The sequence below is a fragment of the Schizosaccharomyces japonicus genome (assembly GCF_000149845.2).
Source record: "Schizosaccharomyces japonicus yFS275 unplaced genomic scaffold supercont5.2, whole genome shotgun sequence".
In the NCBI taxonomy this organism is placed as follows: domain Eukaryota; kingdom Fungi; phylum Ascomycota; class Schizosaccharomycetes; order Schizosaccharomycetales; family Schizosaccharomycetaceae; genus Schizosaccharomyces; species Schizosaccharomyces japonicus.
The window spans coordinates 657607-681434 of record NW_011627861.1 but is presented as its reverse complement, the minus strand read 5'-3'; the positions used below and the strand labels follow the sequence as shown (position 1 = coordinate 681434).

At 40.1% G+C, this 23828-nt stretch overlaps 15 protein-coding genes across 15 annotated transcripts; 8 read left to right on the top strand and 7 right to left on the bottom strand.

Moving 5' to 3' along the window:
• Positions 1–112: 112 nt before the first annotated feature.
• On the bottom strand, positions 113–1163 carry SJAG_03230 (ING family Png2; the record flags this gene model as incomplete). The annotated part of the gene is made up of 4 exons (XM_002174354.1): positions 113–344; positions 401–956; positions 1002–1073; positions 1112–1163. The coding sequence occupies 4 exons, from the start codon at positions 1161–1163 to the stop codon at positions 113–115; spliced, it is 912 nt and encodes a 303-aa protein (XP_002174390.1).
• Positions 1164–1379: 216 nt separating this feature from the next.
• On the top strand, positions 1380–3608 carry SJAG_03229 (GTPase binding protein Rid1). Its single transcript, XM_002174353.2, has 4 exons — positions 1380–2200; positions 2259–2406; positions 2458–2990; positions 3045–3608. The coding sequence occupies exons 1-4, from the start codon at positions 1761–1763 to the stop codon at positions 3145–3147; spliced, it is 1224 nt and encodes a 407-aa protein (XP_002174389.2). The 5' UTR covers positions 1380–1760; the 3' UTR covers positions 3148–3608.
• Positions 3210–5145, bottom strand: SJAG_03228 (lysine methyltransferase). The gene has a single exon (XM_002174352.2). It carries the CDS (start codon positions 4968–4970, stop codon positions 3357–3359), a length of 1614 nt encoding a protein of 537 aa, XP_002174388.1. The 5' UTR covers positions 4971–5145; the 3' UTR covers positions 3210–3356.
• Positions 4936–6917, top strand: SJAG_03227 (peptide N-glycanase). The gene is made up of 4 exons (XM_002174351.2): positions 4936–5553; positions 5638–5814; positions 5868–6027; positions 6085–6917. The coding sequence occupies exons 1-4, from the start codon at positions 5236–5238 to the stop codon at positions 6414–6416; spliced, it is 987 nt and encodes a 328-aa protein (XP_002174387.1). The 5' UTR covers positions 4936–5235; the 3' UTR covers positions 6417–6917.
• SJAG_03226 (cleavage factor two Cft2/polyadenylation factor CPSF-73) lies at positions 5410–9006 on the bottom strand. The gene is made up of 2 exons (XM_002174350.2): positions 6860–9006; positions 5410–6812 (listed from the first exon to the last, which is right to left on the bottom strand). Exons 1-2 carry the CDS (start codon positions 8837–8839, stop codon positions 6432–6434), a joined length of 2361 nt encoding a protein of 786 aa, XP_002174386.1. The 5' UTR covers positions 8840–9006; the 3' UTR covers positions 5410–6431.
• Positions 8959–11283, bottom strand: SJAG_03225 (aromatic ring-opening dioxygenase). Its single transcript, XM_002174349.2, has 3 exons — positions 9807–11283; positions 9428–9736; positions 8959–9382 (listed from the first exon to the last, which is right to left on the bottom strand). The coding sequence occupies exons 1-3, from the start codon at positions 10119–10121 to the stop codon at positions 9206–9208; spliced, it is 801 nt and encodes a 266-aa protein (XP_002174385.2). The 5' UTR covers positions 10122–11283; the 3' UTR covers positions 8959–9205.
• Positions 10999–12721, top strand: SJAG_03224 (folylpolyglutamate synthase; the record flags this gene model as incomplete). Its single annotated transcript, XM_002174348.1, has 3 exons — positions 10999–11082; positions 11153–11284; positions 11414–12721. 3 exons carry the CDS (start codon positions 10999–11001, stop codon positions 12719–12721), a joined length of 1524 nt encoding a protein of 507 aa, XP_002174384.1.
• Positions 12722–13241: 520 nt separating this feature from the next.
• Positions 13242–13913, top strand: SJAG_03223 (translation initiation factor eIF4E 4F complex subunit; the record flags this gene model as incomplete). Its single annotated transcript, XM_002174347.1, has 1 exon — positions 13242–13913. The coding sequence occupies one exon, from the start codon at positions 13242–13244 to the stop codon at positions 13911–13913; it is 672 nt and encodes a 223-aa protein (XP_002174383.1).
• Positions 13914–14124: 211 nt separating this feature from the next.
• SJAG_03222 (NifU-like protein) lies at positions 14125–14762 on the bottom strand (the record flags this gene model as incomplete). The annotated part of the gene is made up of 2 exons (XM_002174346.1): positions 14125–14640; positions 14727–14762. 2 exons carry the CDS (start codon positions 14760–14762, stop codon positions 14125–14127), a joined length of 552 nt encoding a protein of 183 aa, XP_002174382.1.
• A 370-nt stretch (positions 14763–15132) lies between these two features.
• On the top strand, positions 15133–16610 carry SJAG_03221 (Swi5 protein). The gene is made up of 3 exons (XM_002174345.2): positions 15133–15294; positions 15342–15427; positions 15495–16610. Exons 1-3 carry the CDS (start codon positions 15277–15279, stop codon positions 15655–15657), a joined length of 267 nt encoding a protein of 88 aa, XP_002174381.2. The 5' UTR covers positions 15133–15276; the 3' UTR covers positions 15658–16610.
• On the bottom strand, positions 15228–16669 carry SJAG_03220 (kinetochore protein Mis12). Its single transcript, XM_002174344.2, has one exon. It carries the CDS (start codon positions 16448–16450, stop codon positions 15698–15700), a length of 753 nt encoding a protein of 250 aa, XP_002174380.1. The 5' UTR covers positions 16451–16669; the 3' UTR covers positions 15228–15697.
• Positions 16670–17173: 504 nt separating this feature from the next.
• SJAG_03219 (SCF ubiquitin ligase complex subunit Skp1) lies at positions 17174–18293 on the top strand. Its single transcript, XM_002174343.2, has 4 exons — positions 17174–17376; positions 17432–17479; positions 17544–17911; positions 18019–18293. Exons 1-4 carry the CDS (start codon positions 17328–17330, stop codon positions 18037–18039), a joined length of 486 nt encoding a protein of 161 aa, XP_002174379.1. The 5' UTR covers positions 17174–17327; the 3' UTR covers positions 18040–18293.
• A 1310-nt stretch (positions 18294–19603) lies between these two features.
• On the top strand, positions 19604–21227 carry SJAG_06111 (hypothetical protein). The gene has a single exon (XM_011050698.1). It carries the CDS (start codon positions 20175–20177, stop codon positions 20409–20411), a length of 237 nt encoding a protein of 78 aa, XP_011049000.1. The 5' UTR covers positions 19604–20174; the 3' UTR covers positions 20412–21227.
• A 567-nt stretch (positions 21228–21794) lies between these two features.
• Positions 21795–23132, bottom strand: SJAG_03218 (F-box protein Pof12; the record flags this gene model as incomplete). Its single annotated transcript, XM_002174342.1, has 1 exon — positions 21795–23132. One exon carries the CDS (start codon positions 23130–23132, stop codon positions 21795–21797), a length of 1338 nt encoding a protein of 445 aa, XP_002174378.1.
• A 293-nt stretch (positions 23133–23425) lies between these two features.
• On the top strand, positions 23426–23791 carry SJAG_06110 (ribosomal protein subunit l44; the record flags this gene model as incomplete). Its single annotated transcript, XM_011050697.1, has 2 exons — positions 23426–23627; positions 23682–23791. The coding sequence occupies 2 exons, from the start codon at positions 23426–23428 to the stop codon at positions 23789–23791; spliced, it is 312 nt and encodes a 103-aa protein (XP_011048999.1).
• Between the last annotated feature and the right edge of the window lie 37 nt (positions 23792–23828).

The window sequence follows — 23828 nt, the reverse complement described above, 5'->3', positions numbered from 1 at the left end:
GAAAGATCACTTGGTAGCCGAAAACACTAAAAACCGGAAAAAGGCGATAGAAAAGAAACTCGGAAATCTTCGCGTAGCAGTGAAACAATAAATACAAGAGCAAAGGCCTGTTTTACCCAGACCGTTTCTTTTCACAGTCGCGACAGTACCAAATTCCTTTGGGAGGCTCAACCAAGCCGACACAAGGCAAATGGAACCACTCGCGTTTGCAGTTTTCGCCATCACATCCGATCATTTCTCCATATGAAACCTGTTCACAATAGCAATATAGAGGTTCGTCCTTAGTGTTGTGTTCATCAATTACTTCTTGCATAGGCTTCACTCCTGTAGAAGCTGTGGACGATCTATACACAAGTTAGTAATTTTGTAGAATTAAATAAAAGTAGTAAACATGACTTACTTGAAAGACTTTGGTTCCCCACGACGACCCCGTTTACGCTCGGAAGGTGCGGCACTGCCTGCCCGGGAAACGGGAGGTGTTGCAGAACGTGAGACACTTGCAGCAACACCCCTCCGACGTTTGCTGGGCGTATTAACAGGTAAGGTGGAACCAGATGGTCCATTGTGGGTCGAGCTGTCTTGATTCGTGCCACCGCCAGTGGATATATTATCAGAAGAAGATTGCTGTCCACGTTTGTTTTCTCGTTTGCCCTCCCTTTTTCCTTCCTGACGCGCGTTTGTCGATACAGATGAGCCATTAGGTTGTGCAGTAGAACCAAACCGAAGATGGGGAGGAAACTCGAGTTCAACATAATCAAAATCGGCGTCCATCCGCTCAATACACGAACTTAATTGTTCTAGTGTATCGCTAACAAGTTCAACCTTTGTCGTTAATTTAGGGAGGGCTCGCTGTAATTTATCCTTTAAGTCATCCGTCCAATTGTTCGTTCCTTCTTTCTTTTGAGACTCATTTTCTAACAATTCTTTAATAAAATCTGTTGCTTCCTGTTCCGTATCTATTTCTGTTAGTCTTCGTAATATATAATGTCTGATTTCATTACCTCTGGCTTCCGATTCAACTTCTTTTAATGAGGTAAAGTAAGATCCGACAATGTCAGGAATTGAAACAATTGCTTGGTTGGTTAGTTCTCCTGCAAAGAATTAGACATACTTTTCGAAAAAACGTTTAAGGCAGTGAATGCCTCTGCCTGATTCACTACCATGGTGGTAGGCTAAAGTTAGGTGAAACATTCGCTCTCCCAGTCATTTGTAAATAAACTTCACTGGCAAAAAGCAAAACACCCATGAAAAGTATAAACCAACTATACACAGTTTGTACACATACATTTGTAATAGTCGATTACCACTATATATGCTGTATAATAATTGTTGTTTTACTGATAGACCCTACGTCTGGGGTATTGCTCGCTTGCGTTTCATGCGACCCTAGTTGAAGGGGTGTTACTCAGGGTGTAGGCGTACCGTTCACAATAAGCTCCATGTCCAGTTGCTGAAACTCGTCTTGAGCAATTTCTTGATACCCCGCTTAACATACGCACTACGTATTCCTTTTTTGTGTTTCCTAACAACCTATCCTGTATACACTCGTTTTATTGTTTTTGATTCACGTCTAGGACGTGATGGTATTCTTGGTCTCTCGTTTTCTTACCAGTAATCGTGTTCAACACCGTTTTTATCTCTAAAAAAAAGACATTCAGAAACTGGCGCTTTCTTTGGTCTCTTTTATTTACTTTTCCGACTTCAAACGTTACTATCAGCGCATTTCTAATTTAAAGCTCTTTTGAGAAGCAAAATTAAACATGCGGACAAAAGCAATGGACACTTATCGATCTGTTAAACGGTATTTTAGTTCCCGAAGCGGAAACAGCCTTACACGCTCTTCACAAAATGCATCAATCGGTGAACTTGATGACGCTATGGCTACTAGAAAAAGTTCTGCTACATTGTCCGACGAAACGTCTTCACAGTACTTTGATGAACTGATTAAGTCACAGGTTCTCTCTTCCGAAGCAGAAAAGAATCTTCAGTCATTGAATGAAGATATCAAGGTGAAAATACTCGAAAGTATGCAACATGAAAAGCAGCGTAAGCAGCTTCGATTAAAACCCTGGAAGCGGAAAAAAGAGAATTACAAACACCCTGGCGAATTTATTACGTACATTGTTACATGTCCAATGGAGCAAATTGATGAGACTATTATTCACAAGCTCTCACTGCTGTTGCGGAATGAACAAGTATCGTAAGTGCTTAAAGACTTTCAAACGTTTTGAAGAATTGCTAACATCCGACTCTTTTAGTTGGGTCGAGGAATTCATTGAAGGTGGAGGATTTGCTGCTGCCTACTGTATCATCGATAAAATTGGCCGGCTCCAGTGGAGAGAAGATAAACATGATGCAATTTTGGAGCAGTTCTTGTTGTGCATCAAGGCTATGTGCACAGTACAAGTACGAATGATGACGGTTTCCCTTTTTTCCTTATTTACTAACAAAGAGTAGCTAGGTGTGGACAGCTTGTTGCGTTCGTGTAACAACGTTTCTAATCTCGTTCACTTCCTTTTATCAGAAAAACAGCCTTCCGATTTTTCTGTACGGGATACTATAATGCATGTGATATCCTCTTTTTTCAAGGCTCATCAAGACCCTCGGCGAGGAGCTTTGGCCGTTTTTGAACTGTTACGTAATCATGAAAAGCCATCTGAAGAACATGATTTCATGCGTGCAGCAAAGGTTGATCGTCCATATCGGCGTTGGGTAGTCGAACTGGAAGAAGTTAGCAGAGATGTGTTTTGGGTTTGGAACCATCAAGAGAACACCATTGATGCTCTTGAACCCAACAGTGAAGCTGCTGAAGCACCAATAGGTTTTATTGGCGGAATTGAGACGGAAGCCACGGGTTATTTGAGTTCTCACTTGCGTCTCATCAACTCTATGCTTGCAGCTCTACCGGATGACGAACGATATCAAAAGCGAGTTGATTTACAGATGAGCGGTTTAGAACGTATTATGGCACTTCGCTGGCGCAAGTGCAGGTAAGAAAATCCTAGTTATTGACATTTTTTACAAGTTTACTAACTTTGCGATAGTTTCAAGTTTCACACAAAATTACACTCAGCATTACGTGAATGGGTTCGTGCTGCTGAGAAAGACAATTGGAACACTAATTTCGTACGAACAGGGCAGATGTAGTTCATCGAGTGAACTACAGTTATTATAATTGTGAGTTTTCTTGCCCTGTAACGTTTTGTTCCCTCCTTTTCATGTTCATTCAATTTTACCCATTCGTTCATTTTTTTTTCTTGCTTCTTGCATATATACTATTATACAAGTATTTACTTGTCAAAAAAACAACAAACTAAGACAAAGGTATGGTGGCCTCTAAATAAACAACTATTGTATTAAGGAAGCACAAAGGTAAAATTAGAGACATCAATGGCCTCATACGTAAGTAAGTACATAGCCCAGGAGAAACTCTCAAGCGTGAACATGCTTATATCTTTCATGATGTCTTTAAATGCGTTGGCAAAGTTGGAATGGAAGTAATCATAGAATTCTTTGCCATCCTCAGTTATAGCAGTACCTGTTTGTATAAACTTAGTAATATCAAAAGGAACATCCTCTCTTTTATAAAAACAATACGCGCAAACAATCAAGAAAATCATATCTTCATCGTCACCCATATCAATGATCGCTTGTGGATCGCTTTCTCCGAACACATTCTCAATAGCTTCCTTCAACTTTGAAAAGTTGGGATGCTGAAGCAAGAAGACTGAAATTGCATGCGACGCCAAATAACGCAATAAAGTGCCGTCATTTCCATCCAAAACGCAAGATTCCATTTTTGACTTTGCAACTTGAAGCGCCGTGGAGACAATGTCGAGCTGCCCTTTCTTGTAAGTCTCAATACATACAGCACGATATGAATCACCATCGACCGGCAACGAACTTTGAATTTGTGCCATACACTGGTAGAAATATTCAATGAGAATTTGGAATGCTCTTAAACGCCCACTTATACTGGGTTTATAGGAATCGAATGAATGTGTTGCCAAATGCTCTTCTAAAGTTTTTAGTTCAAAAGGGGACGCCGTGATGACGACCAAAGCATCCAAAATGTTTTGTAAGTGGCTGAAGTCCACCTGTTTTGGTATCCAGAAATTCAGTTTAGAGAGTCCATGAGATGCAAGAATGCTGCGCTTCTTTTCGCTATTGTATACAGCCTTATCGAGAGACAAACGAAGGGCGAAGGTTTCAAACTCGTTGTTTGGAAGACAAAATCCGTAGCCCATTAATAGTTCTTCATTTCCCTTGGGACCATAATTGTTATACACTTGCCCACCCGAAGAAATAGGTTTAACCGAGACAAGTTGAACAGCATGAGACTCCTTAGTAACTTTATTCCATATAATTGGACATCTAGGCTTGTGATTCAGAGAATCTACTAGTGGAATAAGGATTGGAGCAGCATCATCAGTATCTTCCTCCCCGAGCAAGGCTGAAGAAAAACAGCGTGATGAGAAGACGGTTGCAGCCCATAAGTACATATTCCAAGAAAAGTTGTCAGGGTTATCTAACAGTTTGGCAGCTGTCGCGTGCTCCTCTTTCCAAATTCGTTTTCTGTCATTGCAGCCATAAAATATGTTTGTATGTTCTAACGATTTAAGTTCGTCATCTGTGAAATATAAGGGCGTATCAAACGTTTTGGGAAGATACTCAATATACTTTGCCCATTGGCTCTTTTCGCCTTTTAAACGTTCAAGAGCAAAGAAGGTGCATACAATGGTATGCATTTTTTCATCTGCAAACTTCGGAGATAGACGACACAATTCATTTTTAGCTTTTTGTAGGGTTATTATGTAAGACTCGGGACACGAAATGAGGACTTGATCTCCGTCTATGTCTTTGGAAGCAATAGCAATAAAAGTACCTTCAACATTATCTGATCTTTGAAATTGAATACCAGGATGTAAGTAACATCCATTATTGAAGGCTTCCTGTAAAAACGAATCCATAATAAGACAGAATGTTGAGTTTTACAGCGTAATTAATAAAACCACAGTTTACTCCAATACAAACCGTTTCTGAAGGTAAAATTATTTCCAAGAGCAACAGATTCCTCTTTCGTATTCTATAGTACAGACCAGAATTCTTGTCTAAGACCGTTAGTTGTTGCTAAGTTAATGGACGACGATTTGGTCACTGCCAACTAACAAAAAAGTCATTGCAAATTTGTGCTTGTTTGCTAAACGATTTACTTTATTACAATAAACCATAAAAATGAGTTTTCATAACATTGCTGCGAAGTTCATGGAAATAATGCAGCATAAACGGCCTCATCAACAGTCGGTACAATTGCATCCTTTCTATCGACAAATTCAACAGTTGTCCAACGAACCGTTGACATATGAAGATGCTCAATTACAAGATTACGCTCTCAGCCTTATTCCTTTAGAAAGGATCTACGCCGAGGCAGGTGAACAAGAAGCGAAATCCGATGAATGGGGATATCAGGATTACATTATTAAAGCGTTACTAAAATGGTTCAAACATGAATTTTTTGAATGGGTCAACGCTCCTAAATGTGAACAATGTCAGGTATGACTTAAGGTTTTAAAGTGCTCTTTCTTTGAGGCTCACTAAACACCTCGTTCGTGACGCAGCTAACTAATCCATTTGTAGAATGAAACTAGATTTGTGGGTCCAGCTGCGCCGACGACTGAAGAGTCCCAAGAGGGTTGTGGCAATGTGGAACTGTACCAATGTAACAGCTGCGGACACACACAGAGATTCCCTCGTTATAACAACGTGAGACCCTTGCTCAAGCATCATAGGGGACGCTGCGGAGAATGGGCATGCGTAAGTTAACATTTGAAGTTGAAGTACCAGCTACTAACCGGTTTATCCAATAGTGCTTCACCTTTCTGTGCAGGGCAATTGGGTCTCGTGCTCGCTGGGTTTGGAATGCTGAAGACCACGTATGGACAGAGGTGTACAGCTACAAGCAAAAACGTTGGGTTCACGTTGACAGCTGTGAAGAGGCCTTTGATCAACCTCTTATTTACGAACAAGGTATGCTTAAGTTATCCCAGCTTTCGGTATCATGTTTTAACCAACACTAATTCTTAGGCTGGGGCAAGAAAATGTCCTACTGTTTCGGTTTTGGAGCTGATAGTGCTTGCGACGTGAGTCGACGTTACATTCGTCATCCGGAAAATGGAAATCCTCGCAACAAAGCACCCGAAGTAGTGGTGAAGCAAGCATTCGTGGATTTGAACAATCGACTCCGAGCTTCCCTAAGTCCTAAAGAAGTCGAGGCATTAGAAGAGGAGTCTCGCAAGGAAGAGCAAGAATTAGCTTCCTACTTCGTGACATCAACTACAACTACAGACCATCTTCCAGCAAGACAGAGTGGTGCCCCGGAATGGAAAGAAGCCAGAGGTGAGAGCGGGACGCAGTAGATTGAACAGAACGCTTTAAACCATAGCAAGCGTATCATAAATCGTCTTTCTAATTTCAAAAAAGCGATTGCTTATACCACCCTCAATAACGATCCGGCCGTTATCAAGCTTACGGATAGCAACAATACCACCGCAAAGGAGAACACCTTCGCCTTTTAGTTCAACAGATATTCCTTGATCCATGAGCGTCTTCCTCAGTGCGGCTAGCCGAACGTTACCCACGAATATAGGTGCTGCTCTTGGAGCAAGGGCAAAATCTTGCTGTGTTTTTAATGAATCCAAAATGGGAAGATTGTCCTTGGGGTCAACGGGTTCTTTGGATTCTTCGGCTTCTTCGTCCACATTTTCGGGCATACGAATTTTTGCCATAAGATGAGCGACTTCGTAATTTCCAAGCTGCAAGCTGTTAGTAAACAATCAGTTAATATAATAATAAAGTATACCTTTTTCCAAATGAGACTTTTTACAAGTTCATCTGAAAGTTTCATATTAAACGAGTTAACATCAATACTGACGTTTACGACCTCCTTGTAGTCAGGACAGTAAACATCTTTTGTAAACGCTGTTAAAGCAGCGCATGTTTTCTTCATGTCTGCACGTTCTTCATCTGTAGCGTGAATAAGAACCAACCGTCTTGGATTAACTTGAGGAATGATAGTTTTTAAAGACCGTCCATCATGAAGACCTTCCATATCAATAAATGCCACTTGACACGAAATCTTTAGGTACCGTGTAGTAGTAACAATTTTGGACGGAACATCGGGCATATCTTCATTTAATTGATTTTCAGAAATTTGACCATTGTTAACTTCTGCCCATTTCCGCTTGCCAGTGGACTCGTGGGCGGGCGCGTAGTCTTCGTTTTCTTCTCCCTCAACAATTCCAGCGGTGCGCTCTTCCATAGCGAAGTCTTCTTGACGAAGAATTTCACCATAGTCGTCAAATCGCCTACGTTTTTCAACATACGGAAACATTTTAAACTTACTTTGGAGGCTTGCAATGTTAGGATCTCTGAGATTTAGATCAAACGTTTTGCCTGACATAAAGGCAGCAGAGCCTAAATTCGTATTTGAGAGCTCCGGTACCTGAGTTAGTTCATCTTCATCAGAAGAAGACTCTTCACTTTCATCCTCGTCTAAAATGGTACGGTTACGTAATTCAAGGGCAATATCTTCTGCGTCTCGTGTCCGTTTGCTCTGTTCTTTCTCTTGAAACTCGCGTAACTCTTCACCCTGCAATGGTTCAGAGTGTTTAACCTGGATACTTTGCTCAAAATACATGCCAACAGATGAAAAGTTTTCCGGTGATTTTCTGCTTGCCCGCTCCCAATAGCGATAGAACTGCTTCGCCAGTGAGTTCTCCGAGTACCGAGATTTTTGAGTAAGAAGAATGAGGTTATTGGAGTTATCAGGCATGATGTCTAGCAAAACGTTTTGAGAGAAACCTGATTCCAAAGTTAGGGATGTTGCAATAATAACTTTGGGGCCAGGACTTATTTGAGAAAGCTGAGAAGGGTGGGTAATGGTTTGTATGTGACGGAATTCCAAAAGGCTTTCGTTCATTCCAAAATCGCGAACGATATTGTCGCCCATCCATTCAATCATACTTTTTGCATAACCAATGGTTTTCGCGGAGGAGTAAGACAAGAAGTATATAGGAAATGAAAGGGGAGGTTGACTGGATGCCCAGTGTGTATCGAGAAAGTAGCACAACTCAATGACACGCGATGCTGCATCCATAGGTAACAACACTGAACCACCTTTTAACAATGTAGACATGACGGCCTCTATCAATGCTTCATCACGCTTCTTTCTCGCGGGAATTGATATTAAAGCATTGTTGGCATCAGTAACGAGGGTATTTGGCCGAGTCAGAATTTCAAGAATTTGGCCGTTCGAATACAAAGCAGTACCATTCAAATGCTTGTCTTTCGAGTGATTCCAATCAACAGCATATACCAGACTTTCCGACTCTTTTGTGATGCTCCAAAGTGTTCCTCCCAGTGTATGACCTGCATTGAAAGCCGTGATATTTATACCATTGCATTTGCCCATGAGTGATGCTGGTTGCGAATATCGCAGAGTTGTAATACTATCAAAAACCAAGTCCACATCTGCAATGGTAATGTCGGTAACCAAGTTGGATTTTATAGCATCGTACATGGTCATCCGTCCCATATTAATGACAGGCAATGTCGCGTATATGAACGCGGTTTTCCAGTTGTAATGTCTGCATGCATACACGAGACCTCCTAAATGTGCCAAATCTGAATGAGAAAGTAAAATTAAATCGGGGACCACGTCAATCGATGGATGCGTCAAGCTGTTATCGCTTCCAGGGTCAATGAGAATATGGACGCCATCTAGCTCTAACAATGATGTCCCACAGCTCGATTTTGACTGGATACACCAGTAAAAGAGCATTTTCTTTTTGTGTGGTGAACGACAGGGAGCTCAAACACGTCCTCAAATTAACACTTCAACCTCGTTCGAGGTGTTGCACTGAGACTAAATGGAAGTGTACCACGTAGCTAAGAACTAAGCTGGGCTTTTGTAGCAACAAAATGTTGTAGTTTCATTTTTCATTGGAGTATTTTGGGTGGTTAATTATGACAAAAAGTTCATAGATATTATTATTTACTTGATACATTGCAAATTGCCCGTAATAAGATAGATACAAGGCATTGAAGAAGTTTATACACTCCTTCTAGTAAAGTACATAGGATACAGTAATAGTACACAAGCACGAAAACGCGTTAGAGAATAGTAGATGACTTCGTTGCACTTGTTCTACGCATTCAAACCAAAAAGTGCGGTGACAGCCCCATATAGGTCACATAGAACCTGTGTTCGACCTCGTGCGCCTGCAGGGATAAAGAGTGGTACAAAATGTTCTTCGCGTGGGTGTGCGGCTCGGAAGAAAGGATGCATCATCATAGCATGCAGCTGTCTGTTTCGACGATCTGTCTATTGCAACTGTTAGTAGCCATTTTCCAGGTGTCTTTAACTTACGTCTTGAATTGAGATTGCATCCAGCAAATCCGAATGGAACTGTTTGAATCCATCTGCTGCAAATTCCCGGTTGAACGCAGTGGGGTCTTCGAACGTGTGTATAGAAAGTCCACCACTAACGATGAGATAATCTTTTCGTAGGTCATCCAAGGCAGCGCCAATGGCGATCAGTTTAAAAGGGTCAAGAGAAGGCATGCTAATCTCCACTACGGGTATTGACAGCCCAGTCGGAAACATTATACTAAATGGGACAAAAACACCATGGTCCAATCCTCTGTCCCCAGAAACAGCAGCGGCCGAAATGTTGTTCTGCAAAAGTTAGTAAAAGCAAAACATAAGCAAGAAGAAATAGTAGACAAGCATTGTCCAATGTTCATACACTTTCTAAGCAATTTAACACTTGCTGTGCAACCTTAGATGAACCTTTTGACGGAAAAGAAAGATCAAACATCCATTTCGGAAATCCATAGTAGTCATAAAACAACTTATTCGGTGCATCACGAGAAAAAACGTGCACTAGGTTTCTCGTTTCATAATGTGCCGAAAAGACGATTATTGCTTTTGGTCGAAATCGTTCTAATAGAAAAGGACCAAGTTTCTGCAGAAACATATAGTGTTCCCCATCTTTCTGGAATTCCCTCCCGACCATGTCAATTCCGTCATCTTTTAAGAGAAGAAAAGGTGCTGCTATCATTAGCGCTGCACGAACTACTAAAAATAACGAGAAGCCTTGTTGAAAAAGCCTTCCTCTCCGAGATTGCACATTTCCTAACCACGCGTTTCGGATTTACATAGTACAACCAATGTATCCGTAAATGTCCCTTCCATCCAATTCAGAACATTGCAATGTGAACCCCCCAATTTATGCTTTTCAAATGCCCAGAATCACATTCCTCGCATGTCAAAGCATAACCAACGCATGAATCAAAGCGACCAATCAAACTCGCAGGTTTGTAGAATAAGCTTCGTGACGTCATGCGGATAAGACGAATTGGCCGAACTGGCATATGCGGAGAAGAACAATTGCCGAGCAAGCTGTTTAGTCAAGACGCAAAAGTGGACGTTTTGACGTCACTTATGTAACGTCAGATTTCGCTGGCAAGTTATAAATAATGAGCTCCGTCGCTTATTAATGAGACGCAGTGCGTTATGGAAAGCTGGAAATATGCGTGGTGGTAGTGTTTTGTGTGAGCAAGGCCAAGTTCACATAGAGTAGCTCCGTATGCATAGTTAAGGCTTTCGTTCAATGGCACGAGAATTGTTGGAATTAGAAGCGGATGAGCCTGTGTATGGACAATTGCAACGATCGCGTGGTTAGGAGTGCTGTTACTTACGTACATCCATGTGCTAGGTAGAGCATCGGTATCTTGTCCTGTGGTGGCACTTGTTGCATTGCTGCCACCCATGGTTGTACGGAATCGTTGTAGTGGTTACGCCGCTCTTGCATGACTGTATTGGTCACAACGACGTTCGGCGTGTCGTCCTTTATAGTCGAAGTGATAGGTGTTGGTTTTAGAGTAGTGTGGGTGATGGCGTCACGTTTCTTCGTGGTGTCCCGTTTGAGCAGAAACATGCACAGAACCAAACTGAGGATTACTAGTTTGTGGTTCCAAACTCTGCGAAGGAACATGTCTACTTCGGTTAGGACTTACGACGTATGTGGGATTCACTAAATGAGCTGCTGAAGAGGTGATGTTTGAGAGCGTTATCGCTCACAATTTGCAGGAGGCGATTAATCGGCTTAATTCGTTACAATCGAATGCGAGCACGTTGAACGCTATTCGAAACCAGGGTATTAAGCCAAATGACGCTGCCTTGGAGGAGATGCGTGCCTATTTTAAACGTTTAGGTTACAAGGTTGGTTAACTGCGTGGCTTGCTATGAAAGAATCCCTTCGTCACAGTTCCGGCTTGGTTCGGCTGTTACTAAGAGGGTTGAAGCCCGCATTATTGCTTTGTTGTTCTCTGTTACTAATGTCCTTGCTAGTTGGATGACTTGAACCGTCTAAAGATTTTCCATGTTACGGGTACTAAGGGAAAGGGCTCTACCTGTGCCTTTGCGAATTCAATTCTTCATGAGCTACAAGCCTGCTCTGAACCCGGTGCCCCTAAGCGCATTGGTGTATTCACCTCGCCTCATTTGAAATCAATTTGCGAGCGTATATCGATCCAAGGTTCGCCCATTTCGCAACAAAAGTTTGCAAGGTATTTTTTTGAAGTATGGGATCGTCTTGAAGCCACGGAAGCTGAAGTGGGCTCAACCGCCAAGCCCATGTATTTTCGTTACTTGACATTAATGGCGTTTCATGTTTTCCTTAGTGAAAATGTTGATACCGCTATTTTTGAAGTTGGCATTGGAGGCGAATATGATTCGACAAATATCATTCCTGCACCCGTGGTTACGGGTGTGACGAGTCTTGGTATTGAGCATACCAATATTCTGGGCAGTACACTTTCGCAAATTGCATGGCAAAAAGGTGGCATTTTCAAGAGCAGCGCCCCAGCTTTTGTTGTGCCGCAGCCCGTGGAAGCATTGACAGTACTCCAAGAACGTGCGAATGAGCGTCATACAACACTGCATGTTGTCGAAGCGCCTCGTGGACTGACTGTCGATATGCTCGGTTTAGCAGGACAACATCAACTGCAGAACGCAGCGCTTGCGCTTGCTCTAGTCCAACACTACTTCCAATTGTCTGGAAACAAAAATATCAATCTGTCGCATCCTGCCGTCCTCAAGGGTCTGAAAGACGTCCGTTGGCCTGGACGCTGCCAGTACGAGTGTGTTGATGATATCCATTGGTTCTTGGATGGTGCTCATACCATAGACAGTCTTTTGGCTACTGGCCGGTGGCTCTCTGACAAGCAAGCATTTGCTAACGGCACTGCTCGTGTACTTGTGTTCAACCAACAAAATCGAGATGATCCCGTTGCCTTGCTGAAAGCCTTTTTAACGGGCTACGAGTCTCGTAGCACAGCTCCGCCGTTTACCCATATCATTTTCACAACAAATGTTACATGGAAGGAGCAAGGTTACACGCCTGAACTGCTCAGCATGAATGCTGTTACCTCTACAGAGCAACCATTGAGTGTGCAAAAGAAGCTTGCCGCTTGGTGGACTGAAAACCGACCTACAGCACCTAGCATTGGCAATGGTGCCGCGGTGAAAGTGGCAGCTTCCATTCAAGAGGCGTTGGAACAGATACGTCAAATCCATATTCAGAATTCAACTGTGTCGGTTTGTGTCACCGGCAGTTTGCATCTTGTCGGTGGTTTGCTTGTTGTTCGCGACTTCTAGACATACTACGATACTGTCTTTTCCAAATATATTTCTTCCCCGTTTTTGGTCACCACCTCTCTATCTTTCTCGACTTCAAAAAGACTGAAGCCATGACGGCTTCTGCAAGGTTTGTCTCATGATTCCATATGTTTCACTAAGAATTCTAAAAAATATTTCATTTGTTTCTTATATCTTACCGGTCTCTTTGTGCCCGCTCTGTTTATTGTACTTCATAAACGGATCTTTGTTTGCTGGTAAACCGGTTTTGTCTCTTTGTTCTCTTGGTTTTTTTGTCTGTATTTGAATGGTGGTGTTTGCATGTATCTAGACCAGCACGCTTCACCTTGACCACCACACGTTGTATTTGCGCTGGACAATCAACCGCGTCGCTCTTAAACGGCAACTAATATCCTCTGTTATTTGAATTCGTTCAAAAAAAAGGTTGAGAAAAAAAAGGAAACCCTTGACGTTGTTTTTGTCATAGGGACGCACGGATTTACGTTTGGGATTTTTAATGACTTCAACGACTACAAACACAATGGGCAGCGACGATGCCACCGACACTTCGAAAAGTCTTCAGGAAACTGTAACATCGTCTTCATCTACCTTACTTCCTTTATCACCTTCTGTGGACCAACTTTCGCGTCCACTTTCACTTGATGAAACCCACAAACTGAATGATGAATGGACTCTTTGGTTCTTGAAGCCACCAGCACAAGGTCTTGAATGGAGCGATCTATTAAAGGAAGTGATTTCCTTTCAGACGGTTGAGGAGTTCTGGGGAATCTTTAACAATATTTCAAAGGCTTCCATGCTTCCAGCAAAGTCAGATTATTCCTACTTCATTAAAGGTATTCGACCCGAATGGGAGGATCCTCAAAACATGAACGGCGGAAAATGGGCCTACCAAAATAGACACCGTGGATCCAATGTTGATGAACTTTGGCTTTGCACGGTGCTGTGTGCCATAGGCGGAACACTCGATCCTACGGGACGTGAAGTTACGGGTGTAGTATGCAATATGCGTAAAGGATTCTACCGTATCGCTGTTTGGACGCGTTCCTGTACCGATAAGGAGGCTCTTACACGCATTGGTTTGAGATTTAAAGAAATTCTCCATCTCACAGATAAAGAAACAATCGAGTTTAGTGCTCATGAAGACTCCTCGAAATCTGGCAGCATGCGGGCAAAATCTCGGTTGAGTTTGTAAAAAAAGTGTTTCATCCGTTTTACTTGTTTTACATCGTCGGCTAGGCAGTACTTTCGGAAGAAAAAGTACACATTATGTACACGGAGAAAGGGATTGGAATTAGAAAAGCTCATGCTTGGAAGTGATTGAAAAGCATTGCTTCTTGTCCAGGTCTGAAAAGAGATGGATAAAAATCTAAATGAGATACAGTTCGTTGTTGGGTATTTTAGTTCTATTTTGTTTTCTCTTTTTCCTTGTTTTCTTTCTCGGGCTGCTTCTTTTGCTCTCGCAGTTTCTTTTCAAATTTCTCGAACTCTTCAATAGCGACTTCTTCTTCTGGGTCAATTTGCTGTTCAACATTTTTCACCTCGGGAATGTAGTGCATCAGCATTTGCTGAATTCCCGATTTGAGTGTGATTTCCGAGGATGCGCATGTACGGCATGAGCCTCTAAGCTTTAAGTATACTGTGCCCGTCTGCTCGTCAAATCCGCGGTATTCCAAGTCGCCACCATCTTCTTGAATGGATGGGCGAATGCTAGAGTCAATGAGCTCCTTAATCATTGCGACCGTCTCGCTGTCCGAGTCGAGAATCTGTGTGTCGGCCGAAGGATTGAAGGGTGTGCCATCAATTACCGGTTCACCATGGAAAGGTGCTCCATGATGACGCTGAATATTTCCGGTTTTAAACGACCCCAAGACATGTCGGCATCCTTGTTGACCGTGATAAAGTTTTTTCCGAACAGCAGGCTGCCTACGCCGTTGATATCGAAAAGCTTACGAGCAAGTTCAGAGTTCTTGGCGTCTTTGGGACTCATGAATTCCAATGTACTCACCTCAGGAGGCAAAATGTTTACATCTGGAACAAACATTAAAGCATTATCATTCGGAGTTGTTTCAGAACGGATCCAAATGTTCCTGCACCAAGGGAATGGATATGTAATAGGCAATGCATTCCGAACTTGGAATCTAGACAGCAAACTTTGCCGTGAGGATTTACTCAGTTTGTTTAACGCACGGAATCCGTATTTCTGTAGATGAAACATATTCAACTCAACTTGTGGTTTTGTTTGTGAAAGAGTGTAAACAAAAGTACAGTGTATACGGGCTGTTTGGTTGGAGGAGACGCTTGCTTGCGACAAATCGTCTGCGCAAGTTTGTTACGAATCCAATTTGCCTGTGGTGGTGCCGGGAGGTAGCAGTGTTTGGTGGAGTAAATAGCCGCGGTCTATCCTCGTCTTTTCCGATAGCATGACGTAAGCAGACGCGTGCACGTATGAGGAGGGAATCACTTGTCGCGTCAATTCTACCTAGAACCAACAATTACAACAACCGTACCGTAGACAATTGTACTGAGAAAACGTCAAGGTGCTGCGGATTTATTGCATGAAAAAGATGGAGAAAGTATGCTAATGATTGAGATGAAAGATGGGTATTAACGACGCGTCAAGTCCAAATTAGAAGCTCGTGTGAAGTCCTTAGAAGAGCAGAAAGTTCAATTGGAAAAGCAGCTTGTTGAAGCAAAAGCAAAATTAAGGTACAGAAAGTGGGATTTGGAATTTGCAAGTTCTTGACTTTGCTAAACACTTCAATTACAAATATAGAGACCCTGACGCGCATAAAACAGTAAGAAGACATATTGAACTGCTTCATACATACAACGAAATTCGGGACGTTGCTCTAGGAATGATTGGAAAGGTTGCAGAGCAAGAAAAATGTACAAGTATGGAGTTGCTAGACCGTTTCGGAGTGAAAGGATGTGAATGAAAGAGCTCCCCATGTGTCTTTGAAGCAACAAAGGTTACTATCAATCCAAAGTGGCAAGTGTTTTTTCGAGAGATTGGACTTCATTCACGGAAGCATCAAACGGCAATCGCTGTAATTCGCGCTCCCAGAACCCAATTTGTCGCTCAGTCGGGCTAAGAACAGTTTGTAACCGCTTGTCAAAGTACGAAAGCCGATCATCCAACACACTGGAGTCAAGCTTTATGGACTCTGTGGGTTGAGACTCAATTGCTTTTTGTAAGATGGGGAGTTGGTCCATCAGAAAATCAGTGGAGTCCGGTAACGTTACCTTCTGTGATCGGAATGTTGCATCTAATTCTGTTAGGCGCTGTATGCGTTCACGGATTTCTGTTTTTCGTTGGCGAATCGCTTGAAGTTGAGCTTGCAAACGATTGCGTTTTCGTAAACGGTCTGTCAGAGTATTCTTCACTTGTACAATTTTCTGGTCAAGTTGAGTGTTCTGTACTTGTGTAACGGTATAGTCGACATCTTGGCCTTGCATTCGAAAATGTCCCGTCAGTTCTTGTGGGATCATAAAAATATTTCTTAATGCAAACAGCTCAAAACGATCATAGTATCTGTCTACGATATTCTCAAACAGAATTTCAAATTTGTGGAGTCCTTCCTCGATTTCAGTAGCACTTGTTGTTCCCGATGGTAAACTTGAGAAAAAACGGTCTACAGCATTCACTGCCTTGTACAGCAACTGATTTGTGATGTTAATGACGTCGTCTATGAACGACAATGGTGTGAATTCAAGTAACTGAACCAACATACTTGGTATCGTCTTTTGCAGCGCTTGCTACTTCGTGAGCGGTACCAAAGACAAATTTGAACGAATTCGCACCAATGGAAAAAGAAAGGATCCGGGTGGTTTGATTTGCTAGAATGAATTTATTTACTCACCAAAGATAGATAAAGGATGTGATTAATTTCGTTACATTAAAATAAACCGTATAACTCATGTCTTGGTGTCGTGATGATATAGCAAACCAAAAGTTAAATATACATAAAAAGGACGTTAAATGGGTTCAACGAGCTGTAGATTCACGCTCGTTAAGGTGCTCATTTAGCTAAAGTAACTAATAGATGTAAGTGTTAACAAGAGGATCAAAAAAAATACGATGTAGCTTCTACTTGACTGATGTCAAAAGACGGAAAAAAAATGGATCTAAGGTATTTGTTTTTCGCTAATGTGAAAGTTTCCTGTGAATGTTTTATTTTCCTGTCAGCTTTTGATATCATATTGAAGATGTCCTCTAATTATTGAATAGAAGAGTTAAGGAGTAGAACTGTTTTGATGTACAGTATGGGACTTTCCTTCGTTTTTATTTCGTTTGCTTTACCTATGAAAACGCACACTCATTCGTTGATTAAATTGTTTTTATTTTGAACAAAATGCGAAAGTATCTGAAATCATTGAAAGAAATAAACCAATTAATAGATTAGAAAATAAAGAAAAAAAAGAAAGAATAAGATGCATGAGCATTTCTATTCTTTCACTCTCTAAATAATTTATCTAATTATACTAGTGAACACACTTCGGCAACTTGTGGTCACTCATCAAGTAAACACTATTGACACTACGTGTCTCATCTACCAATATCAATTGCTACAATTACTGTCTTTAAATAAACTGTAAGGGTTTCAGAATGTCTAAAGTAAAGCTTCTTTCGTCGGATAATGAAGAATTCACTGTTGGTATGTTTTTGTTTAAGCAATTTGTGGCCACCCTACTAATTGTTTATTTTTATAGACAGAATTGTTGCTGAAAAGAGTATTCTTATCAAAAACATGCTTGAAGGTATGTTCAAATCGTTTGTTTTATCTTTTTCTGTTTCACTGGCCTTAATTAACAAATAAACTAGATATGGGTGAAATGAATGTTCCAATTCCTTTACCAAACGTGTCTTCCAATGTACTGCGCAAGATTATTGAATGGTGTGAACACCACAAGAATGATTTGTATACAGGAAATGAAGATGAAACTGAAATTCGTCTGAAAAAATCCACAGACATTGATGAATGGGATCAAAAGTTTATATCCGTGGACCAAGAAATGCTCTTTGAAATTATTCTTGCTAGTAATTACCTTGATATCAAGCCACTACTTGACACTGGATGCAAAACAATTGCAAATATGATTCGTGGTAAAAGCCCGGAGGATATTCGCAAAACCTTTAATATCCCCAATGACTTTACTCCTGAGGAGGAAGAACAGATCAGAAAGGAAAACGTAAGTTAAGACAGGCAGTGTTGTAGGCGAAAGCCGATTAAAATCGTGTTTTTTCTCAACATTGCTTTATGTGTTTCCTTCACTGGATGTCTACTAACCTTGACTAGGAATGGGCTGAAGATCGTTAATATATCTTCGGTATATCCAAATCTATGGGAGTCACACACGATTTGTATTATAAATAAACTCAAACCACTCATAAATGCAAGCATTATGCAGTTGATTGAATGGAAATAAGTATAAAGCTTCTGAGCTAATACGAAATGAAGAGTATATAGATACTCTTATCGGCAAGCTCAAACAATCTCCCAAGCCTTAGCTTTGACCGTTTCCCAGTATATGTTTACAGAAATTATCACTTGAAATAAAACTACACAAAACCGATATAATAAGGCGTAGAAACTGTATTTGCGTGAGGAACGATGTTATGAGATTGCTAAGATTGGTAAGGCTATACTCGTTTGATTCGTCTATAATTTCATCCCAATTCTTCAAACAGTTTGACCTGTATGACCTGCGTGATACGTGTACGTTACGGACAAGACCCTTAAAACTCGGAATCAAAAGTTACGAAAGCTAGTTCTTGACAATTTAATGTAGTTGAGATGATAAACACTTGAATTTGAATTACCAGAATTTTTCCATAGAGTATATACAAAACGCAATTGAAAGGACCATCGTCCTCTCAATGCTGACTTAGCATCTGTAAACAAGGGTGCTATGACAAAATACATTCACTATACAAACCGGATTAGTATTTACAGAACAGGGGCCGAGGTTTTATTTTAAAGCAATAGGCCATTACTGGAAGACTTGATTTATAGTTACTGTATTCGAGGACGAAACTCGTAATGTAGTTCGGTTAAAAATTAACGAATTTATTTTATTGAATTTGTCGAATTAAGTAAACCCTACCAGTCGCTTTACATAAGATTTTATGCTATACCTTTTTTGTCAAAATTGCTCACTCAAAAGCTTCGATAAGATGCGAAGTTCATAAACAATTACACTCATGAAGTTACTGTTTCATTGAACACACTGCGATCTGCAATCCTAACTTAGCATAACGAATTAGAATAACAACAATGAAAATAGTCTTACGTTTTATCAACCATACACGTTACAATTAGTTGAATGAAAGAAACAAATAACGAAAATACATCTAGTTTTCTTTTGCTTTCTACAGTCGCTTGAGTTAGCGCGTTTTCGACTTGTTATTAATTAATGAGTCGAGGTTTTATTTATTCAATAAGCAATTAACTTTCAGCGTTTTTCTCGCGAAAGCATGCATTCAGCATACGAACCATTGGTGATAAAATGATAAATTTATAAAGTGTGGATTTTTATGGAAATTGTTGCTATCTGCGTTGAAACGCTCTACCAAAAGTACCTTTACTATGCAGTGTCGGATATTTTTTTTATAGTAAATTCTAGACTTCACAAATGCATTCGTGTAAGTAGTGAGATTCAATATATCAAACTTAACACGATCGCCTTGATAATTACGTAAATAGCCTTTATGCTTAATTGAATAAATGTTAATGTTACATCTTAGCTTTAGCAAGTAAGCAATTCTTTGTGAATTTCGAATAAAAAGACAAGATAAATTATAACGTTAAATGTAAAGGATTTTCTATTGTTACGATTAAGGAATATAATTGTGAGCGTCCTTTGTTCCAATCATTTTGTTTAATACTACAATGTTTACTTTGATGCGAGGATAGTCCAAATAAGTATGATCTGAATCAACACAATTACAAACATAATATTCCCCAATAATAACAATATGTTCCACGTTCGTTTGTTGTACCGCAAATGAAAAAGGCGTACAGCGAAGCATGTAACGTTAAAATGCTTATAATTCCACTATGGTGAAGTGAAGATCAATACTGTTAAAAGTTGAAGAACGATCGTCTTGGTTTTCCTGTACATCGCACTTCTTGCCATGCAACTCGAGTTCCAATGAACTAATTTGGGGCATGATCAGTGAAGGGAAGTCTAATGAAAGTGACGAAATTCCACTTATTCTTGACTGGCTGATCATAATCATGATTTGGGCCCTATAATAATTACTCAAAACTGCTTCTAGCAAACGGATGCGCGAGGAAACTCTTGATACGAACAAGCTTGTTACAGCAAAATAGCTTCCTGTTTTTAACAAAAGGTTTTATCAAAACCAACGCTCACGTTAATGGATACATTAACGATATCGCCTAATCGTGGTGTTCGCATCCACTGAGATAGAAAAGCATTACTTCTTGCAATGCTGAGACAATTTAAGCTTTTATCGATTGTTTTATCATTTCTCACTTTGTCTAGCTTTTTTTGGTCACTATTATATGAATACTACCCAAATTCTTGGTTGCTGTTATTTATTTCAAGTGCATGTTTATTGGGTTGCTGGTCTATTCAAATTCATTTCATGACATATATAAATATTCATACTGAGAAGAAGAAGAACTTGAACAACCACCACCTTATGAGTGTACATCTACTATGATCAATCAGATGAGTACTTATTGATGGGATTTCGTTACAACTTATCGTGACATTTTGAAAGAGCTTCATTTAACGGAATGTGTGGTAACTTTCTTTTTGCATACAACATGTTCTAGAGGTCTAGCTGCTATACGGTAATCATCGAGCCATGGCTGTACAGCTTGTGGGAACCAGTGTTTTGTAATTGAATTATTACAGGTTCTATGAAATTACGGGGCGTCCATAAAACGAGATCCTTTAACGCACACCACGTTTATAAATGAAACTTCATTGTGAACATTGTAGAAATACTATTAGTTTCACTAATTGACTGGTATTTATGAACCTGCTGCTTCGTAAACGATTGAGTGATCAACACGACTGAATAAGTTTCTCTATTTTTTACATATTTTGAAGTCTCCCTTTCGTTATGAAATTTGATTCGGAATAAGAGCACGTTGAAACAGCTGTATTATTCCAGGCAATATACATTCGTCGCTCCTTATAATCAATTTTTGCCTGCTGGTTCAAGGGTATTAGAATTTCTCGTTAAGAATTAAATGATGACTATTGAAAAATAATTTTGCATTAGAGAAGAATTCAAAAATATTCATGAATTCAATGGTAAAAGCCGTTGACCACTCCAGGCTCAACCAACACATGAATTCGTAATTTATTTATTTTTACACTGTAAAGTACGCGGTCTATGTCGAATAAGACCTTAAGCTAAGAATAAAATGCGCCAACAAAACAAATAGTTTAACAAAATTTGTTAATCCTTAAACTGTAACAAATCCCTAAATAACAGTTCAATATTTAAAGCGGCTACTTCTTCAAATAAAATAAAGTACGCCATTATAGATTACTTCAATTCATGTTTAAGCAATGCGTGCTCACATGTAACAGATGTACTTGAATCAAGCATCGTACACTAGTCGTTATTAACGTGACTTTCTAGCTGCAATCACCAAGTAGTGTAATTCATACACGAGGATTTAAACGTCCTAATTATGTCTTATTGTTTGTACTTTGCCTAATTTACCGTATTAAACCTTCAACTGTTTTCCGCATTCGTAAAACAAATAGAAGGAAATATATATAGAACTACTATGGTTTATTAGTTACTCAAAATGGTGTAAACTGCTATTGTTATGAATGAAAAAAATTGTTTCTTAAATATGAAGATACCTCATCGGACCTGTTAGATTTAAATATCACAGGAATAATATTTCTAAATCTACAAAACGGATTCAATAGACAAGTTATTCACCCACAGTTTTTTTTTCTAAGCATTTCACAATTGATTAGCAGCTTTCCTGGACACACACTAAGCAGCACCAACTAACTATATCATAAATTACCGAAAAAGATAAATAATATAATATATATACAAAAAATACTATCGTTAAGAAAAGTCATAAATAAGAAACCTACCATCATCTAGTGCAAGAACGGCAAATGATTGAATTAGACCGAGGTCAACAACTGCAGTTGAATGTGAAACAGAGGGTAAAGGTGATGTTCGTATGTGAACGGGCTGCAAGGATGAAAGCTCAGACGAGCATAAATCCCACAAGCACACATCAGCACAGGAGTAGGAAGCAGAGACAATTCTTTCTGAATCTAGTATTTTTGCAAACTTGACGTTGCAATATTGACCCATTAAACGGGTTTCGTTTTTCATGTAAAGGTGAGCACTTCGTTCAACATAACCAATGTCAAGTAATACCATGGAATTGTCTGCGAATGATGCAAGAATATATGGAATACTAATGGATATGCTTGTAGGAGGTGTTTTTGTGTACACACGGTCGTTTAAATCACGAGGAACAAAGGTTGACGGATTAAAACGCATAGGGGTCAACAAAAAGTGTTGAACTCCGAGACACCATCCGCAGCTGTAAACGTATTCGCTATGTACAACGATAGCAAAGACATGAGTGCCAATGTGTCTAACGGAAAGCCGTATGGCAACCGGCTCAGCATAAGATATGAATAATTGGCCTAAAAACCGAAGTACCTGGGAGTCCGACATTTCCTCCTTTTTTTTAGTAGGACGAACATACCAAAACATTAGTTCCTTTTTGTTTGTATAGCCCACGATGTAATCCTCAGCAAACGAAACTTGCTTAAGAATGGACCCATTTGGAAGTTTTTGAATATGACACACGCTCAGTCTTTCGTTGGATCTCAAACGAAACAGTACAAAAGATGAGTCCTCAAAAGCCATTAATATTAAGTTTCGGCATTTCGCCATACAAGAAGGAAGACACGGACTAGGTAATCTATAACCCAAAAAAAGACTAGACCAATTGTATCCCGTTTTCAGCCTAAGCTGACCGTCAACAAGCGCAAACGTTTTAAAACCAGACACTGTCGCATGATAGACAAAGTCACCCCAAATTCTAGTGACAAAGTATGGTTTTTCGTTGTGATCCCCGTATAGAGACTGAACTCGTTCAATACATCGTCCACGGCTCCAATTGCTATGTTCCTTAAATAAATTGCGCCAAGAACACTTTTTCCTTCGACTAAGTTCATATGTTCGTTTCAGTCGAGGGAGGCTAAATGCCTTTGCATATTGCATTCGCCAAACATAACCACTCCGTGATACCCTCTGCCATTTGCGTGAGACACGTTCTAACGATGTGAGATCACAAGCAGACAAATGTTTGAAAATATGTAATAATGTTTCCTGACTAAAAATGGAGGATGGATCTCGACCAGCTCCAACAAGTGACATTGTCCTTTGTTTCAGTGCTGCAAAAAAAAACAAAGTCGGTCGAGTTTTTTTAATTCCCTAGGATTTTAATAATCCTTTAGAGAAGTGTTCTCAGTCAAAATTAAGTGACTTCTTTCGTTATAATTTTCAACACACGGAAATCCTACTGGTCATTTTCGTGAACTCCTCTACTGTCTTGTTAAATAAGTAAATGGTGTAGTGTTTCGTTGAGAGTTACCACCAAAAGTAGTGGCAACACGACGGCAAAAGGTATGCCTCTCAGCTGAGGAAAAGCAGTTATATCGAGATAACGAATGGCTCCAAAATTAATTTTGGGTTATATTAATAAAATTGTCGTGAACAATTTCAACCCATTTCTGAAACAGACACACTCCGCAAAACTCCTTCTGTCGTTAGTTAACAAAAACATCTGCAAGTCTACGTACGGAATGAACGTAGTAGTTAACCAGGTTGGAAGAAGTTGTAAAGAAAAACCCACGATTGAAGTTACCTACAGTAAGAAACGACAATCTTTAGCAAAGAAAAATGAACATACTAACGATAATTCAGAGGATGGAAAGAAATCCGTATTCCTTACCGACGAGTACGCCATTGATGCTCTTGTGGACAGAATAGATTCACACAGTCGACATCTAAAAACTCAAGACATGATATCATAAACGGTAACTGCCTAAAGAGTAGACTTAGTTTGTGAAT

Coding starts and splice junctions, on each gene's coding strand:
- SJAG_03228 (XM_002174352.2), bottom strand. CDS start 4,970: ATGGATTCGTTTTTACAGGAAGCCTTCAATAATGGATGTTACTTACAT.
- SJAG_03219 (XM_002174343.2), top strand. CDS start 17,328: ATGTCTAAAGTAAAGCTTCTTTCGTCGGATAATGAAGAATTCACTGTT. Junction 17,377..17,431: donor TAATGAAGAATTCACTGTTG/GTATGTTTTTGT, acceptor TTATTTTTATAG/ACAGAATTGTTGCTGAAAAG. Junction 17,912..18,018: donor AACAGATCAGAAAGGAAAAC/GTAAGTTAAGAC, acceptor AACCTTGACTAG/GAATGGGCTGAAGATCGTTA.
- SJAG_03221 (XM_002174345.2), top strand. Junction 15,428..15,494: donor GAAGCAAAAGCAAAATTAAG/GTACAGAAAGTG, acceptor TTACAAATATAG/AGACCCTGACGCGCATAAAA.
- SJAG_03225 (XM_002174349.2), bottom strand. CDS start 10,121: ATGATAGCAGCACCTTTTCTTCTCTTAAAAGATGACGGAATTGACATG. Junction 9,737..9,806: donor TGTTAAATTGCTTAGAAAGT/GTATGAACATTG, acceptor TAACTTTTGCAG/AACAACATTTCGGCCGCTGC. Junction 9,383..9,427: donor ATGCAATCTCAATTCAAGAC/GTAAGTTAAAGA, acceptor CAGTTGCAATAG/ACAGATCGTCGAAACAGACA.
- SJAG_03226 (XM_002174350.2), bottom strand. CDS start 8,839: ATGCTCTTTTACTGGTGTATCCAGTCAAAATCGAGCTGTGGGACATCA. Junction 6,813..6,859: donor AAAGTCTCATTTGGAAAAAG/GTATACTTTATT, acceptor AACAGCTTGCAG/CTTGGAAATTACGAAGTCGC.
- SJAG_03220 (XM_002174344.2), bottom strand. CDS start 16,450: ATGTTGGTTCAGTTACTTGAATTCACACCATTGTCGTTCATAGACGAC.
- SJAG_03229 (XM_002174353.2), top strand. CDS start 1,761: ATGCGGACAAAAGCAATGGACACTTATCGATCTGTTAAACGGTATTTT. Junction 2,201..2,258: donor TTGCGGAATGAACAAGTATC/GTAAGTGCTTAA, acceptor CGACTCTTTTAG/TTGGGTCGAGGAATTCATTG. Junction 2,991..3,044: donor CTTCGCTGGCGCAAGTGCAG/GTAAGAAAATCC, acceptor ACTTTGCGATAG/TTTCAAGTTTCACACAAAAT.
- SJAG_06111 (XM_011050698.1), top strand. CDS start 20,175: ATGCTGAGACAATTTAAGCTTTTATCGATTGTTTTATCATTTCTCACT.
- SJAG_03227 (XM_002174351.2), top strand. CDS start 5,236: ATGAGTTTTCATAACATTGCTGCGAAGTTCATGGAAATAATGCAGCAT. Junction 5,554..5,637: donor CTAAATGTGAACAATGTCAG/GTATGACTTAAG, acceptor ATCCATTTGTAG/AATGAAACTAGATTTGTGGG. Junction 5,815..5,867: donor GCTGCGGAGAATGGGCATGC/GTAAGTTAACAT, acceptor TTTATCCAATAG/TGCTTCACCTTTCTGTGCAG.